At 38.8% G+C, this 18,807-nt stretch overlaps 1 protein-coding gene across 2 annotated transcripts in view; it reads right to left on the bottom strand.

The window, feature by feature from the left end:
• LOC107798149 (mitogen-activated protein kinase kinase kinase 5-like) overlaps window positions 1-16,911 on the bottom strand; it is a 33,271-nt gene extending 16,360 nt beyond the window's left edge. Inside the window, exons 1-8 of one of the 2 annotated variants that reach the window (XM_016621119.2) lie at window positions 16,493-16,911; window positions 9,763-10,356; window positions 9,595-9,682; window positions 9,007-9,069; window positions 8,757-8,920; window positions 8,478-8,553; window positions 8,229-8,288; window positions 8,003-8,128 (exon numbers count right to left, since the gene is read on the bottom strand). In XM_016621119.2, coding sequence (XP_016476605.1) covers window positions 8,003-8,128; window positions 8,229-8,288; window positions 8,478-8,553; window positions 8,757-8,920; window positions 9,007-9,069; window positions 9,595-9,682; window positions 9,763-10,356; window positions 16,493-16,911 — 1,590 coding nt within the window. The remainder of the gene's footprint in view (window positions 1-8,002; window positions 8,129-8,228; window positions 8,289-8,477; window positions 8,554-8,756; window positions 8,921-9,006; window positions 9,070-9,594; window positions 9,683-9,762; window positions 10,357-16,492) is intronic. The other variant, XM_016621120.2, reaches the window with a different exon arrangement.
• Window positions 16,912-18,807: the final 1,896 nt, after the last annotated feature.

The following is an 18,807-nucleotide window of genomic DNA, read 5'->3' as shown; positions in this document are numbered from 1 at the left end:
TCCTTCCCCGACGAGCAACTTCTAGCCATTTCAATAACCGAGATTTCATGGTTCACTGATTTAGCAAATTATCTTGTGAGTGGTATTTTACCGGATGAGTTCTCTTCAAACCAAAGGAAGAAGCTCAAACGGGATTGCCTAGACTATTATTGGGATGAACTATACCTCATCCGGATTTGTACCGATGGCGTGATTAGAAGATGTATGCCGGAGGAGGAACAAGTTGAAATTCTTGGGGCTTGTCATTCTTCACCCTACGGTAGTCACCATAGGGGAGCAAGAACGGCGGCCAAAGTATTGAGTTGTGGATTCTATTGGCCTACTCTCTACAAGGACGCAAGTGATCAAGTCAAGCATTGTGATGAATGTTAAAGGGCCGGTGGGATTTCAAAGAAAAATGAGATGCCCCTCACCACCATCTTGGAAATTGATATTTTAGATGTATGGGGTATTGATTTCATGGGACCGTTTGTAAGCTCTTGTGGAAACACCTACATTTTGGTAGCTATGGATTATGTGTCAAAATGGTTTGAGGCCATTGCTCTACCCAACAAAGAAGCTAGAAGTGTGGTGGCATTTTTGAAAAAGAACATCTTCACAAGGTGTGGTACTCCGCGGGCCATTATAAGAGTTGGGGGGTCGTATTTTTACAACAAAACTTTTGATACCTTGCTTAGCAAGTATGGTGTCACTCACAAAGTCACGACCCCCTATCACCCTCAAGCAAGCAGACAAGTGGAAGTTTCCAACCGGGAGATCAAGAGAATTTTATCAAAAACAGTGAATGCCTACCGGACGGATTGGTCAAAGAAACTTGATGATGTTTTATGGGCTTATAGGACGGCTTACAAAACACCGATTGGGATGTCTCCATACCGGTTAGTGTTTGGGAAAGCTTGTCACCTTCCGGTGGAACTTGAGCACAAGGCCATGTGGGCTTTGAAAGAGCTAAATCTTGAGTGGGATGTCGCCTCCAACTTAAGGGTGGCACAATTGAATGAGCTAGATAAATTTTGGTACCATGCATATACAAGTTCATCCTTATACAAGGAGAAGATGAAGTACCTTCATGACAAGTACATTCGGATCAAGAAGTTTAAAGAAGGTGATCTTGTGTTATTGTTCAATTCTCGGTTACTGATGTTTCCGGGAAAGTTAAAGTCTAAATGGAGTGACCCGTTTGAAGTTATGAGTGTGACACCCTTTGGTGCATTGGACTTGAAGAATAAAAATGATGAAGTGTTTAGAGTCAATGGTCACTGGGTGAAGCACTATCTGGGAAAAATTGGTGATGGCCACGTAGTGGTAGTGATTCATTTCAAGTGAATGATGGTAATCTGCGTTGTGCCGCGACATTATATGAGGCGCTTCTTGGGAGGCAACCCATGTTTCTTTTTCTTCTTCTTTAGATAGGTCTTGCTTTGTGCTAATTGATTTTGAAGTGTGTTGCAGGAATGAGTGTGCTTTGCAGGAACTATGCTCAGGAAAAGTGGTTAAGTGTAAAGAAAGTGCGGACCGCACAATTTTGAAGGCCACAACAGAAAGGGATCGGGCAGCCGCACAATTCTTGTTACGGCCGCACAACTGGAGATCAGAAATTGCAAACTCTCTGAAGTTGTGCATGTCAGAGAAATGGCCAAAGTGCGGCCGCACAAGAAAATGTGCGGTCCACACAAAATTCTGCGACCGCACTAAAAAAATGTGTGGACCGTAGATCATCAAAAGGGTAATTTGTAATAGGTAAAGGAGTGCGGACCGCACTCAGCTCTTGAGTCCTTGACCTAATCGGCCAACTATAAATAGTTCCTCCTCACCACTGTTCAAACTTTACGAACTCTGAACATTTGAAACTTGGGCAAGCACAATGCACTCAATTGATTCAAGCATCTCACTCTCATTTCATCATCTTTGATTCTTCCTTGCATCACTACATTACTGGTATGTTCAATTCATCATTAAATTTTTCAATTTGCTTAATTTTGTTCATAATTAGTTTAGTTATTTTTAGCCCTAATGTCAAAATTCATCATCATGTGAGCTTAATATTGTATGGGTAACTTCCTATTTGCTAATTGGGGGATGGGTAAACTGTGTATCATGTCTAAATTGCCAATACCATATCTAAATTGTGCATGAATTGAAAAACCCTAAGTGACTGTCGTTTGTTTTTGAACTGTGCGGCCACACAAGGAATTGTACTGTCCGCAGATCATTAGGCTAGGGCAAATATTATGCAATGATTGTGCAGACCACACTCAAAATTGTGCGGTCCGCAAAAATTTATCTGTGGCCGCAGAAAAGTGCGTGCGGCCGCAGATCGATCAATTCTCTAACTTCAGAGAGTTATCATTTTGGAGCTTGTAATTGTGCGACCGCACTCAAGATTGTGCGGACCACACTTCAATTGTGCGGTCACACTTAAAATTGTGCGAACCGCAAAACCATCAGTGCGGTCGCACTTCCAAAATTGTGCGGTCCGCACAAGCCCAACTGTGGCCGCACCCAAAAATGTGCGGACCACACTTCCCCCAACCTGCATACTGTTTGTCTACAACTGTCTGATACTATGAACACTGAGACTACATAGGGAGTCCTCTCTACTCTTTCCCTTCCTTGTTTTTATTTTGTTAAGCATTGAGGACAATGCTTATTTTTATTCAGGGGGTAGAGTCTATTTTGACTTGACATTTGACATTGGCCTGTAATAACTGATAACATTCTCTTTTTATTTTTACTTTCATTATGTACATATTCTTCTCTCTCTATTGATATATATATATATATATTCTCTTTCCCTTTCTTAGTTTGTATATTCATTTATGCTTTCAGCAGTTTACTTCATAGCCTCTTTATTTTGTTTTCTTAGTAGTCAATGTTTAGTCTAATAGCTTCTTATTTACTTTAATAACTTCTTTTTAATTTAGTAATTTCTTTTCATGTTTAAGTGATCAATAAGCCTAAGAACAGTAGTAATAATGAATAAGAGGACCTAATTGAGTCAAATTAGAAGAGTCAAGTATGCTTCACTTGGTACCAACACACTTAACTACATGCTTATGATTAAAAACAAGTTCTTGTAAGGAAATAGCTCTAGTTAGTGACCTTTTGATTCTTGTGTTGACTTAAGCAATCATCGAGTGGTTTAGTTGAACCATTAGTGATTTTCAATCTTGAACATGGTTGTTGTGGGCCCTCGACTCTATTCTCTTGAACAATCCAGTTGCGTGAGAGGTGAGATGTTTTGTTGCAAGTCCAAGTACCCGTGCGAATGGTCTAGAACTTGCCCCGAATGTGTTACTAGGCGAAATTCTAAGTTTTGCTTGGCTTGAGAAGTGATTGTAGGCTCTCCTTGACCCATTTTGAAATTTTTCATGACCCACCAATGTTGTTATCCTTAGTCAACCCTTTTGAGCCAAAAACCTTTCTTATTTGATAACCATGTTACAAGCCTTTACCCGTTTTATAGTGATCCTCTCTTGGCACCCGAGCTTTCCTTAACACTCTTGAGAAACAATTGGCTAAAATATAAGTTTGGGGGAGAGACGAGAAATTTGAAAGTGGTATCAAGGTACAAAAAGAGAAAAGAAATGAAGAAAAGGAAAGGCAAAGAAAAAGAAATAAAGAACAAAAGAAAAAAAATGCAAAAAGAAAGTGAATAAGTTGAAGAGTTGAAGGGATTCAAAGAAAAGCAAAAATGCAAAGCACGGAGAAAATAAAGAAGGAGAAAACGAATATCATGTCAAAGAAAGAGTGATGTTAAGTCTCTCTAGTTCCCCAAAGGAAAAAGAAAATAACTCAAAGAGTCGGCAAAGCATGAGCCAAAAAGAGAAAATGGAGTACTTAAGGAAAGATTAACCCGTTCTATTCCAACATTTCCTACCTTAGTCCAAAAGCCTTCATTACATTCCGAAAAAGCCCTACGTGATTTCAAGCCGAGTGAACTTACATTAGTGGTGATTTACATGAGGGGCAGGCATATGGTACTTAGAGCCGTACTTGTGACATTCTTTTGAGAGAGATGAGTGAACTTTTCACAAATCCTTAAAGTGAGTGCTACATTCTTAAGTGAGATATGCTAACGAAGAGTAGAAGAGGACGAGTTTGGGATCCACAATAACCTACATGAAAGAGCGAATTTTCTTAATGAGTAAAGTCAACTCTTGATGCTCTAGTGTCACATTAGAACTATTTGTGCTTAAAACTTCAAATCATTGCCTTGTTGATAATTCATAAGTGTTGTGGGTAATTGTTGGTCCCAATTGATGTGTGTTTGATTCACCTTAGATTAGCTGGAATAGCTCTTATCTTGTGGAGGTGAGAATTACCTTATTTTCTTGAAGACAAGCGAAAGCTTAAGTTTGGGGGAATTGATAAGTGGGAATTTTGATTACTTATTAGCGCCTTTTAGCTTTCGTTTTAGTCCAAAAGTGTCTAATTGTATTCTCCAAAACTGATGAAATATGCTTACCTGCAGGAGTATTGGAAAATGAGCCACTATGATGAAATTCAACTCAAGGAGAAGTGATCTGAACAAGGACAAAAATCAGGCACAGAAGGTCAAGTGCGGACCGCAGATTTCTATCTGCGGCCGCAGAATGTGAAGAAAAATCAACAGAGCCCCAGTGCAAAGTGTGGACCGCACAATTATTATGCGGCCACAGAAGCTACGTAAGAGCCAAAGTTCAGAGAGTTTCATTTCAAGCTCAAGAAGAAATTCGGACCGCAAATAATTGTGCGGCCGCAGAAACAGCTATGCGAGCGCACTCAGGAAATGTGCGGACCATGCAGAACATAAAAAATGCGTCCGCAATCCAGAATTGTGCGGACCGCAGAACATGAGAGATACATCCGCAATCCAGAATTGTGCAGACGCAGAGTCAACTCCAGTCAAGATCTGAAGAGAAGTGCGGACCGCACATATAATTGTGCTGTCGCAGAACCTCCGAAAGGGCAATTTTGTCCGAAACTTTCAGCTTTGTATAAATAGAATACTTTCACAAAATTAGGTCAAGTTTTGAGTATTGAAAGTCCTGTTGTCGTTTTTCTTTACCCCTTTAGGCAAATTTAGCTTACTTTGGTGATTTAACATTGGATTTTATCTTTTAATCTTGCAATATGGGTTTTATCATTTTTTTTCTTCTCTATTTTCCTCTATACCCATTATGAGTAGCTATATTTTTTGCTAGGGTTGTGACTTAACCCTAGTGTGTGAACATAATAGGTGTTTGATTTATGGCTTATTTGTGTTTATTATTTAGCCTTGTTCTTGCCTTTAATTGTAGAATTAATGGTTGCAAACATTAGTTTATGCCTATTTGACTTGGTCTCTACTTGAGACAGAGATACTTAGTCTAGGAAAACTTAGCTAACAAGAATTTGGGATAAAATCAAGAAATTGATCGTCCCAATTAAAGGGTTGAACCTAGAGATAGTAAAATCCGACTTGAGTATTTTATCAACTGTTTTGTTCAATACCCATTTGGACTTGAGAAAGCCAAATTGGGCAAAATCACTCTCTTACCGAGAGGTATTGAGTGGGTATTTGAGTGTTGATTGCTATAATACACCCCACCAATAAAACAAGCTTTAAATTTTACAACCCGTTAGGCAAACACCTAGGTGAAGGTCATACCCCTAGGACTTTTTATATATTTGAAAATCATCCAAAAACAATATTCTCTAGTTTTATATCTTTAGAATTGTAATCCTTAACGTAATCTTATAAGTAAAAACAAAACCATATTTGTAGAAGTGCAACCAAGATACTTCACCTGCTTTATCCAAATATATACCACTAATCCCATCTCAGCTCCCTATGGATTCGATCCCGACTTCTTGTTGGGTATTTTATTGCAATCGACCATTTCACAACCCCGAATAGAGGTGTGACTTATACGAGATCACGCACAGAAAGGCATTTTATTACGTCACGGGCAGACCTGTTCCTCATGGAAGCACTGGATGCCTACTCCACTATCAATCTGTCGGGTATCATGATTGAGCATATGAAGAAAGTGTCAGATTTTTAGGATGGTAATCATGGGTTGCCATGCGGGTTCTTACTCACTAAGGTATTTAACTTCTTCAAGGTCCCTTTGGGAAAAAACTACAGTGGGTACTCGCAAGCAGACTTTCTCCAAGACCACCATAGAAGAGTGTGAGTGCATCGATAAGAAAGGAGGGGTTGGCAACAATTCCACTATCTCTCAACTGATTGAAGCTCAGAATCTTGCCAATGAAGAGATAAGGAAGTTGAAGGCACGAAATGTTATTCTTGAGGGACAGCTTAGTCAGGCCCAGGAGGCACCTGGTTCCAGCAGTACACAAGGCGCAGAGGTTGCCCGTCTAACCAAGAAAAATGCTGATCTCAGGAAACAGGTCGAGGACCTGAAGGAGAGTTTGCTTAATGAGCAAGTGTCAGCAAATGCTCGAATGGATATCCTCCTTAGAACCCTTGCCTCTTCATCACTTCCTCCCCCCTTCCAGTGCTCCTTAAAATCGTTCCCTTCCCAGTGTCCAGTTCAAGTTGTATGTCCTCTGTTTTGGTCCTTTTATTTTGCTGTGTTTAGTGGATGGTACCTTTTTAGTTGTTTTATTTTGTGAATGGCCTTGTAACAAATGGTACTGCTAATTCTACTCCCTTTTATGAACAATTTATGAGAATCTCGTCCTTTTTACTATGTATGCTATACTCTTATGCTATATTTTTAGCCATGTTTGTGCACACACATGTGGCATGAGTTAATCATGCTAGACTTCTTTTTGCTTATTACTTGTGAATAATCTTTTTATGATGCCAAAAGGGGGAAAATTAATTGAAGGGGAACAAGTTCAGGGGGAATATAGGACATACTGTGGTACTTTGGTTCTTTGGCTCTCAGGGGGAACTGTTCTCAGGGGGAACTTCTATTACAAGTTTGTCATCATCAAAAAAGGGAAAATTGATAGGTTATGTGCCCTGTTATGTTTTGATGATCTAACAAACTTAATGATGAGAACCAGATGGGGAACTTGTTACACATCCTCAAAGTGCTCAAGAACAATAAGTATCAAGTAAGACACAAGTTCCAACAATCAGAGTCAAAGAGGCGATAGGAGGAACAAATGAATATCAGTTCCCTTATTGACTGTACCAGTCTACTGCTTACAGCTGCAAAGTTGCTGCAACTGTTCCTCTACATACACGCAATAATGTGACCAGTGCAACAACCACCTTCTAGGACATGCCTTGTACCAGATATTGCTTGCATAATCCAAGTGACATCACTTGTGCAATATTAACATGAAGCAAAGGAAAAACAATATACTTGCATATTCCAGAATTAATCAAGCTTCCTCTCAAGTGTGTTGGCGACTTGCAAGTGATTTTCGGGCTTCAAGAACAAAGAACAACATGACGAACGACCAGTTTCCAGCATTGTATTATTATGTGTCCCTAGTTGTGTTGTACCTTTGTTAGTGTGATTTACTTGTAAATCCTACTTAGCTTAGCTAGAAGCATTGTGTAGGAAACCAATTGTAAAATCATAAGCCTTGTGTTTGTGTCTTGGCTAGAGTTAGTTGAGTTATAAACTTTGTAATAGAGTTATTACAAAGAGGCTTGTAATAGAGTTATTACAAGTGAGTGATGGATTAAGAGTTTAATTCCTAGGTTACAATATGTTATAATCTAAAAGTTGCTCGGTTAGTGAAGTTGAAATCCTACGAGTGTAGGTCGTGATTTTTAATCCCGTGAACTGGGAGTTTTCCACGTAAAACTCCGTTGTGTCATTTACTTATCACTTTGTGTGTGTTTTGTGGGAACGGATAGAGAACCCGGTTCTCTATACAGTTTGGTGTACCCTAAGTTTCTATCGGTGGTACAATCAGAGGGGGCAATTATATATTATCCCTTGTATTTTCCCAAGCTATGATGACATATTGACAACCTAGAATCTCACAATATGTTTACGCTTGTAACACGATTACATTGTTCTCAAATGAGATAAATTCAAACACTTACCCCATTAAATTCACCCCAAGGGGGCTGTCCAGTAAACATCTCAATAACAGTACAACCCAGGCTCCATATATCGACAGCAAAGGCAAGCTCTGGATTGGTATCTTTCCGCAACATAGCCTCCATTACCTGCATATAAAGTGAAGGCCAAACATAAGTACAAGCCAACAAAGAGAAGGGAAAGGGAAAAAGCCAGGTAGTATCTGGAAAGAAGCTTAAGGATGCCTGCCTCTGGAGCCATCCAATGAGGGCTCCCTTTCAGAGAAAGATCAGTTGCACAGCTGAAAAGCTAGGAAAAGAGGAATGATGTAAAATTATAGCAGTAAGGGATGCATGAAAAAATAATTGATGAAAGATTCAGCTCATTCATATTAAGTGACAGGTTAGCGTTTACAAGAAAATACTAAAAACAGTAAATTACTTGAAAAAAAAGAAACTCTAGCATTTTCAGCTTGGCATTAGAATTCTGAAAGCTTACATGTTTTGCTAATCCAAAGTCTGCAAGCTTGACAACGCCACATGCATCTACAAGCAAATTTGCTCCCTTAATGTCCCTGCTCGGAAAAATCATTGAGACCAACCATTAGACTGAGCATCACTGCCAACGAAAAGTTTAAAAGAAAACAATTTTTTTTTTGTAAAGAGAAAAGGTTCTTCCTTGGTATAACATGGAATTGCAAGCCAGAGGCTTTAATGTTCCATTAATGAATCTTTAAATGAAGTGACATTTTCAACTTTAATGGAACCCAGTATCTACCTGTGTATTGTCTTAGTTCTGTGCAAGTAAGCCAGCCCTGATACAATATGCCTAGTAAAGTTTCGAACTATTGATTCTGTCATAGCTCCACAACGGTCCCGAACATACTTATTAATTGATCCGGGGTGCACATATTCCAAATATATGCAAAAGCGGTCCTCCATCTGAAATGCCAAAAGCATTTTATCTTTCAATATTCTGAAGAAATGCCTGAACATGGCAAAAGAACAAGAAAGATAGGTGTTCTTACTATTTCACTGCCATAATATTGAACAATATTTCGGTGCTTTAACTGCCTGAGAACTCTTATTTCCTACAACAGATGTAAGCAAGAAACTGAATTGATTTAGAATAGCATAAACTGGTGAAAAACACGCCATAATTGCAATCCAGTACAATGCTTCATCCTTTCAGAAATCTAGAATGTGATAAACTGTGTATAATAGATTGGAAAATACAGCAATATAAAACCTCAAATTTTATCCACAAGCCAGTTACCAACATTCCGAGAAAAAAATCTAGCTGATGAAAACGTGAAGGAGGTTTACGAAGTCAAAGAATATGGTCAACAAAAGTAGCTCTATGGATACATTATTGATTTTGCATCTTCAGGCACATGATAGTTATCTCAAAGGACCTTGATTTGACTAATTTGCTAATGCACGTTAGAGAACCAGGAGGTAGTATATAACATGCTTATTACTTATTTAAAGTTCACTTCATTTCACTTACAAAAGATTTGACCTTTAAAATATGTTTTCTCTCGCCGTGTAACTCAAAAAATTGTAATTTACACACAATTTTTATTATGTAGACTAAGAAGGCATGAGGAAGTCACCTGTTCTAACTGCTTTATACATTCAGCTGATTTAGGATCATCAGGAGTAAGATCGACTTCTTTCATTGCACATAAAGCACCGGTTTCACTGTCAAAAGGGAGAAAAAGAAACAGAAGCGAATGTTACATTCCTACCAAATTACTTATTAAGCAAACTTTATTCTTTACCGGTTGGTAGCTTCATATACACTTCCATATGTACCACGACCTAAAAGCTTCCCCTTTAGCCATTGACCCTTTGTTGGTGATACACATGGTTTATCCATATTGCTTTGAATGGTACATAATTCTGGTTGTCTTGGAACTCCTGGTGGAAGGGGTAGCGGGTGCACATCGATGTTATTAGCTTCAGTCCAAGCCAGAGAACTTTCCGGAAGAGATTTATGATGAGAATGCACAGCACTAATTCTGTGATTCCTGGTTCTATTAACTGGATTTGGTAATGTTGGGCTACTTAGTGGAGAATGATCAGCACTGTATATAACCCTTGTGGGTGAAAGTTGGAAAGAGTACTGAGCGTCTGAAGGTGATGACGGCTGATGAAATGGAGGATGGAAAAGGTCCTGTGTGCTAAACCTTTTTGGGCTTGGGACGGGGCTTGTAAAACCACTACCTGGAGCACTTCTAGCAGGAACATTCAGCCTGAATTCAACACCCTCGGCATTCAGATCCTGAGGGAACCACCTACGCCGATAAGTCGGAGTAGATGATCTTGGATGCTGAGAACTTGTCACCTCAGCTGGAGTTCGATCAGAAGTATCCCTGCAATTTGCAACAGGTTAACAGTTCTGCATTCATTTTTTGTTCTTACAAACTCATCATAGCTAATCAAACATTGTTACCGAAAAACAAACTAGCACACGTAAAATTATCATTAGATATTAAACGTCCTTAATATCTAATGTTGAGGAGATTAAATAAACAAATTCAAATTTGAACCAACTACTTACGATTTCTTCATGACTTTGCACACGAGTTACTCTAAGGGTCTGTTTGGAATGACATCCTATAAAATGTAATTATTTCCGGGAAAAATTAAATATTAATGATTAATAATAATATTTGCAAATCAAAGAGTGCTTTAATGAAACTTTTGAGTACTAGAGATTAAAAATAATGATTAATGTCTAAGTGTTAGTTGAGGCAATTAATATGAAGTTGAAAGTTAAAATTATTTTAAGGAAAATGACTTCCGCCTATTAGTGATGGAAGTCATTTTCCACCAAACACCAAAAAATAACTTCGAGTGTGTTTGACTAAGGTTATAAGCTGGTCAAACTAGCTTATAACCACATTTTGATTTATCTACGAGTTTGGTAAACACTCAAAGTACTTATAAGCCAAAATCAGCCATAAGTCATAGGCTGGTCACCCCCTAACTTATCATTTTTCAACTTATAAGTACTTTTAGTTTGACCAAGATTTCTACTATTTTATCCTTAATAATATTTTTAACTCACCGATCAATATTATTGGGCCACTATGACCCAGTGTCTTGGTTGACTACTTTTAGAGGATTATCAGCTTTCTGCTAGTTCGGTTTTCTTTTGAAATTTCTCTGTTATACTTTTTTTTTTTTCTGATTCATCAACCCGAATAAGCCAAATCCATTTCTTGGTTTTGATCTTCATACATCCTCCTTTATTATCTTTCTTTATTCTCCTGATCTCATCATCCGCCGGAAACTCGTTGTTAGCCACGCGGAATACATCCCACGTTTCCCCTTCCTCCGCCAACATTCTCACGAATACACCAAAATAACCGCTGTATTTCTTTTTCACGTATTCTGAATCCTCTGCACATAATAGAACTGCAAATTTGCCAGCGAATTCCAGATTTCGGAGAAGAGAGGCATAAAAAATAGGGTTCTTTTATTTTGGTCCATTTTCAGATTTCTTGGTGGGTCCAAATTCTAGAGAAAGCACAAAATATTCGAAGTTTCTTCTTCCTATTTGAACGAGAAATACATAGAGTATTGCTCCAGTTCGTCGCAATCCATCACCGCCGACCAGATTTCCGTTAACTTCAAGGGCTGCAATTCAGGTTCTATTGTTACTCTCTTGTCTTGATATTTTAATAATTTGATATTTTAGCGTAATTGTATCTCCTTGCTTGCCTATTTGTTTTCTTGAATCTTTAGTTAGTATTCGCCCTAGCATTGTCAAATTAATTGCATTAGTGATATCTTTGCCTACTTGTTTATATTGTTATCTACCCGTTTATATCTTTATTTTGAATCTTTATTTCAAATATCCCCTAGTAGTTATGTTCTAGTTTTGTACATTTTCTTTGTGACTTTTAGTTGTAGATTATAGTCCCCTTTAGCTCTTATATTTTATTTCTTTACCTATTTTTCTATCCTTTACTTGTAGATTATAGTTCCTTTAGTTCCTTTATTTTTTTTCTTTACCTGTTTTTCTATCCTTTAGTTGTAGATTATAGTTCATTTGTTTTATTTTTTTACCTGTTTTTCTGACCTTTAGTTGTAGATTATAGTTTTCGTTAGTTCATTTATTTTATTTCTTCACCTGTTTTGCGACCTTTAGTGGTAGATTATATTTCGATAATTCATTTTATTTTTATCGCTTGTTTTTGGGATAGTGCTTCCGTAGTGATTCCTAGATTATAGTAGCTTTGGTGAACGATGATAGGGTAAGGTCTTGTCCTCGAAGGGTAAGGGGGCTAAGAGAGCTACTAGGCTGAGAGTGGGGTCTTGGAACATAAGAACTTTGACAAGAAAATCTGTAAAGTTAGCGAAGATTCTCGAAAAAAGGAAGATTAATATAGCTTGTGTATAGTAGACTCGATGGGTAGGATATAAGGCACGGGATGTGGGCAGTTTTAAATTTTGGTATTCTGGGAGGGTGGGGGCAGGAACGGGGTAGGTATCTTGATTGATAAGGACCTCTGTGAACTAGTGGTGGAGGTTAGGAGGGTGAATGACATGCTGATGACTATTAAGTTAGTTGTTAGAGGTTTTATGTTGAACATAATCAGTGCGTACGCACCCCAATCAGGCTTGGATGAGGAAGTCAAGAGGCATTTCTGGGAGGATTTGGATGAGATGATGTGTGGTATCCCACATACCGAGAAGCTTTTCATATGAGGAGATTTCAAAGGCCACATTGGAGCGACGTCTGGAGGATATGGTGATGTACATGGTGGCTTTGGGTTTGGAGATAGAAACGGAGGAGGAACATCTCTGCTAGACTTTGATAGAGCATTTGATTTGGTGATAGCAAACTCGAGTTTACCGAAGAAGAGGGAGAACTTGGTCACCTTCTGAAGTTCGATAGCTGAGACTCAGATTGAGTATTTACTCTGCAGAAAGTCAGATAGAGGTTGGATTGTAAGGTCATCCCGAGTGAGAACCTCTCGACCCTTCATAGGCTCCTCGTCATGGACCTTCAGATCACGAGGAAGAAGAGGAAGAGGGCGATGTATAGCCAACATAAGATCAAGTAGGGAGCCTTGACAGGAGCTAAAGCGCAGGAGTTAGGAGTCAAGCTGGTGGCTATGGGGGCTTGGAGGAGTAGTGGGGACGCAAGAGCTATGTGTACCATGACTGCCCAGTGCATTAGGAAAGCCGCGAGAGAGGTATTAGGCGTCTCAAAGGGTTACTTTAGTGGTCACAAGGGAGACTGGTGGTGGAATGGAGAGGTGCAAGGAAAAGTGGAAACCAAGAAAGCAACATATCTAAAGCTAGTGAAAAGTGTAGACGAGGAGGAGAAGAGGGCGAATAGGGAGCATTATAAGTTGGCTAAGAAAGAGGCAAAGCTAGCAGTTACGGCGGCTAAGAATGCAGCTTTTAGTCATTTGTATGAGGAACTCGAGGGCCGAGGTAGGGATAAGAGGTTGTTCAGGTTAGCCAAGGCGCGAGAAAGGAAGGAACGAGACTTGGACCAAGTGAAGTGCATAAATAAAGAAGAAGGTAGAGTTTTGTTGGATGAGGGACTTATCCGTCGGAGATGGCAGACCTACTTCCATAGACTATTGAACGAGGAGGGGACGAGAGCATTTTACTAGATGATTTGGAACTCTCCGGGAGTCGTTGTGACTTTAGGTATTGTAGGCGGATTAGAGTTGATGAAGTTGAGGGGGGCTATGTGTAAGATGAGCAAGGGCAAATCGATCGGGCCGGATGAAATCCCGGTGGAGTTATGAAACAGTGCGGGAAAGGCAAGTCTGAAGTGGATCACTAGGTTATTTGATGTCATTTTTAGAACAAAGAAGATGCCCGAAGAGTGCAAGTGGAGCATAATAGTTCATGTATACAAGAACAATGTTGATATCCAAAATTGCAATAATTATCAGGGTATCATGCTGCTTAGCCATACTATAAAAGTCTAGGAGAGAGTGGTAGAGCTAAGGGTGAGGAAAAGTGTGTCTATTTTCGAGAACCAGTTTGGATTTATGCGGGGGCGTTCGACTACAGAAGCCATCCACCTTGTTAGGAGATTGATGGAGCAGTATAGGGAGAGAAAGAAGGACTTGCATATGGTGTTCATCGACTTAGAAAAAGGCGTAAGATAAAGTTCCGAGGGAGGTTTTGTAGAGATGTTTGGAGGCTAGAGGTGTACATGTTGCCTACATTAGGTTGATTAAGGACATATATGATGGAGGAAAGAACCGGGTCAGGATGGTGGGTGGGGACTCAAATCATTTTCCGATTATGATGAGGTTGCATCAGGGGTCGACACTCAGCCCTTTTTTGCTTGCTCTGGTGATGGACGTACTGACGCGACACATCCAAGGGGAGGTGCTGTAATGCATGCTATTTGCAGATGATATTGTATTGATTGATGAGACGCGAGATGATGTGAACGCGTAATTAGAGGTATAGAGGTAGACCCTGAAATCTAAAAGTTTCAAGTTGAGAAGGACCAAGATAGAATACTTAGAGTGTAAGTTCAGTGGCGAGACTCAAGGAGGGAAAGGGGAGGTGAGAGTGGACTCGCAGGTCATCTCTAAGAGAAGGAGTTTTAAGTACATTGGGTCTATTATTCAGGGGGATGGGGAGATTGATGAAGATGTCACACATCGTATTGTGGAGGGATGAATGAAATGGAGACTCGCTTTCGGTGTTTCGTGTGACAAGAAGGTACCACCGAAACTTAAGGGTAAGTGCTACAGAGCGATGGTCAGACAAACGATGTTGTATGGGGCTGAGTGTTGGCCAGTCAAGATCGCTCATGTCCAGAAGATGAAGGTAGTAGAGACGAGGATGTTGAGATCGATGTGCGGGCACACTAGATTAGATAGGATCAGAAATGAGGTTATTCGCGACAAGGTTGGTGTGGCCCCTATTGAGAACATGATGCGGGAAGCGCGACTTAGGCGGTTTGGTCATGTGAGGAGGAGGAGCACAGACACCCCGGCGAGAAGGTGTGAGAGGTTGACATTGGAGGGCCTATGGAGAGGTAGAGGTAGGCCAAAGAAGAGGTGGAGAGAGGTGATTAGGCAAGACATGACGCAACTTCAACTGGCCAAGGACATGACCCTTGATAGTAGGGTATGGAGGTCGAGGATTAGGGTAGTAGAGTAGGTAGTCTAGAGTGTTCATAACAGTAGTATTGGTACGCAGTCTCGCTTTTTGTTGGTAGTAGATATTTATGACTAACCATTATTTTCTTTCATTATTGATCACCTTACTGTCTTGTTGTTTTTATTCTGCTTTTATATGGCTTTTTGGTATTGTCCCTTCTTGTCTATATTTTTATTAATGTGATGCTTATACTTTCCTGAGCCGAGGGTCTATTGGAAATAACCTCTCTATCCTCACAAGGTAGGGGTAAGGTCTGCGTACACACTACCCTCCCCAGACCTCACAAAGTGAGATAATACTGGGTATGTTGTTGTTGTTGTTGCAATATTTTTTAACTCACAAAATACCTTTCCCAAAATAAAATTTTTATTTTTCTGTTCATTCCATACTATTCCTCTTTTTTTTTACGAAAAAAACTTTTTAATTTATAATATTTTATAAAATTTTAAGGGTATTTTAGTCAGTTTAATATAAGAAAGCTTATGAACATTTTTTATTAAACACATCAATTACTTATTATCAATTTCAGCACTTTCCAAATACATAACTGTTTAGTTATAAAATCAATTTCAGCAAGTGCTTTTCAACAATTCGAGCTTATGAGCTATTTGCAATCAGCTAAGTCAAATGAGCTCTTCCTCATGAAAAACATTTTGTGGAAGTCTTTTTCCCTCAGTACCAAACACACCCTAAACTGAAAAGCTTTCATCTTTAGAACGAAAACACTTACCACTTAGGGTGTGTTTGGTACGAAGGAAAATATTTTTCAAATTTTATGTTTGGTTGACTTAAATGTTTTGGAAAATATTTTCCTCATCAACTCAAATGTTTTCCCCATTAAAAGAAGGAAAAATATTTTCCAAATCTCTTTTTTAACCTTCTCCACCCTGTTCCCCATCCCACCAATCTCCACTAACCCACTCCACCCCCAAACCACCACCCTACCCATCCCCCTACCCCCGCACCCACCCACCTCTTTCATTTCAACAAAACGAATATTTTTTTTTATGATGTAAAAATATATTTTCTTTTATTTCAACAAAACGAGTAATTTATTTTCATGATTTAGAAAAAGTATTTTTCTTTTATTTCAAAAAACTAAGTATTTTTTTTACTGAAATAAATAAATTATTTTTTTTAATAAAATGAGTACTTTCTTTTGGTGACGTAGCAAAAATATTTTCTTTCATTTAAACAAAACGAGTACTTTCTGCACTCACCAACCAAACAAGAAAAAATGAGTAATAAAATCACTCATTTTTTAGTAAAACATTTTCCTTTGTACCAAACACACCGTTAATCCCAAACTAATTGAAATAGGCTAAATGAATCCTTCTTGAGAACAATACTAACCTTGCAAGAGGAGGGCTTATATCACTGTCAACTCTAACCGTCAAATTAGAGTCAACCGTTAAATTCTGTTTATTGAGCTCAGGAAGCGGCAACGGCAGTGGCACAGGGGAGGACGTGGACCAGTGACGGAGGTGGTGGGGCGACCGAGAACCCGACCCGAAATCCGCATAAAACTCAGGAGAAACCGGTAAGGATTTCGAACGCTCATCAATAATTAAGGACTGAATATTGAGGCCCCATAAACGAAGCTCATCATCACTAACATGCCGCAATTTGCGTTGCCTTGTCAGCCTCCTTCCACCGCCGTAAATCCGACGTGTATTAGGTGAATCTGTAGGAGAAGTAGTACTAGTTGAAGGAGAAGAAGAAGAAGAGTGGGAACTTGATGATAGTGAAAATGCTTTCCATATATTCGGCATTTTTCAGTGCAATACAGAGAAGAAAAGAAAGAAAAAGGGGTTGGAGTTTTTGCTGATGATGTATTTAATGAAGTAATGCATTGAAGAGACCGCGGAGTCATACGTACTCATACGAAAACTTTTTGTATTTTGTCAATGTTTGAATCTTTGTAATAAAAAAGGATGGTTTTAATTTTAATTCATTAATGTTGCTGGAAGTCAGAAACACGATTTCTTCTGTTGTATAAAGTCAAAATTTTGTTTTAGTTTAGAGTATATTTTTTGAGTATACGTGTGTAAATATCTTATGAAGTGAAGGGATTTTCCAATTTTCCTGATATTATGAGGTCAAGGTTGACACTTGACAAAGAGCGTGTTTGTGTTGAGAACTCAAAACGTACGCTGGAAAACGATGACATTCTGTAGACTGTATACGCCACTTATCTGGCTCAGTCCCCGTTCCCTTCTTGACATGTTTTTCCAAACTTTGACATGTTAAGTGGGGCTGGGGCGGATCTAGAGTGTCCTTTATGATTCAGCTGAGTAACTTTTCAGATTTTATATATGTAGTGTCACACCTCTTTTTTACCCGCCCAAGGGGTATAATATATGTGATACACTTTATTTTAAATTTGTTTCAGAAAAATAATATTTTTATATTTAAGAATAGTTTAATTTTAAGCTTTTCTTACGGAGTTGTGGTTCGACCAACTATGTTGTATTCGCTGAGTGTTGGTCAATGAAGAACTCTCATGTGCAGAAGATGAAAGTAGTTGAGATGATGATGTTGAGATGGATGATTGGATGTACCATGAGAGATAAGATTAGGAATGAGGTTATTCCGGACAAAGTGGGAGTGGCCTTCGTGGAGGACAAGATGCGGGAGTCGAGACTGAGATAGTTCGGGCATGTTAAGAGGAAAAATATTGATGCTCGTGTTAGGAGGTGTGAGAGGTTGGCCATGGCGGGTTTGAGAAAAGGTCGAGGTAGGCCAAAGAAGTACTGATCAGAGGTAATTAAGCAGAACATGACGTTGTTCCACCTTATCGCGGACATGACCCTTGATAGGAAGATGTGGAGGTCGATGATTAGAGTAGAAGATTAGTAAGTAGTTGAAGTTTCTCATTTTCTTGCCAATAGTATTAGTAACATTCATGTCCCTTCATATTCTTAGATTTATATTATGTCATGTTGTGTATTCTCTTCAATAATCGTATTTCCCTGTTGTTACTACTTATTCTTTCTCCCTATTTTTCTCCTCCTCCTCCTCCTCCTCCTTCTTCTTCTTCTTAGCCGATAGTCTAATGAAAATAGCCTCTTCATCTTCATTAGGTAGAGGTAAGGTCTGCGTGCGTACATACTACCTTCCTCATACCACCTATGAAAATATACTGGGTTTGTTGTTGTTGTTAGGGGTGTTCGTCGGTCGGTACGGTACGATACGGTATTTAGATATTTCGGTTCGGTATTTTCGATATTCGATTTCTTAAAATGCAATACCAATACCGTACCTAAGTAAATTCGGTATGGTTCGATTTTTCTCCTTTCGATTTCGGTTTATTCGGTTTGGTAACTTCGGTTTGAATACTAACTCATGCATAAAGTCATAGACTGTAATATTCTAAATTGAAGTACTCAAAAGTACAAAACTAAAAATATTTGTTAATAAAAATTTTGTCCAAAACTAGCAAATATCAACCCAGAGAGAGAAAACTGTACATAAAAGAATAAATTTGATCATTAGAAATGTCTCGTTACTTTCTTAGAGTTAATTGATGAATTTAGATAATAATGGAAAGTAAAATTTTAGATTTTTATATTTATATTATAATTAATAATATGTGTATTGTGTAATATAATATATATTTCGGTATGGTATCGGTATTTCGGTATTTTATTTTAAAATACCAAATACCA

Source organism: Nicotiana tabacum, chromosome 12 (genome assembly GCF_000715075.1).
Source record: "Nicotiana tabacum cultivar K326 chromosome 12, ASM71507v2, whole genome shotgun sequence".
Taxonomy (NCBI): Eukaryota; Viridiplantae; Streptophyta; class Magnoliopsida; order Solanales; family Solanaceae; genus Nicotiana; species Nicotiana tabacum.
Note: the sequence above shows the minus strand (reverse complement) of the source record. Positions and strands in the feature narration are given on the sequence as shown.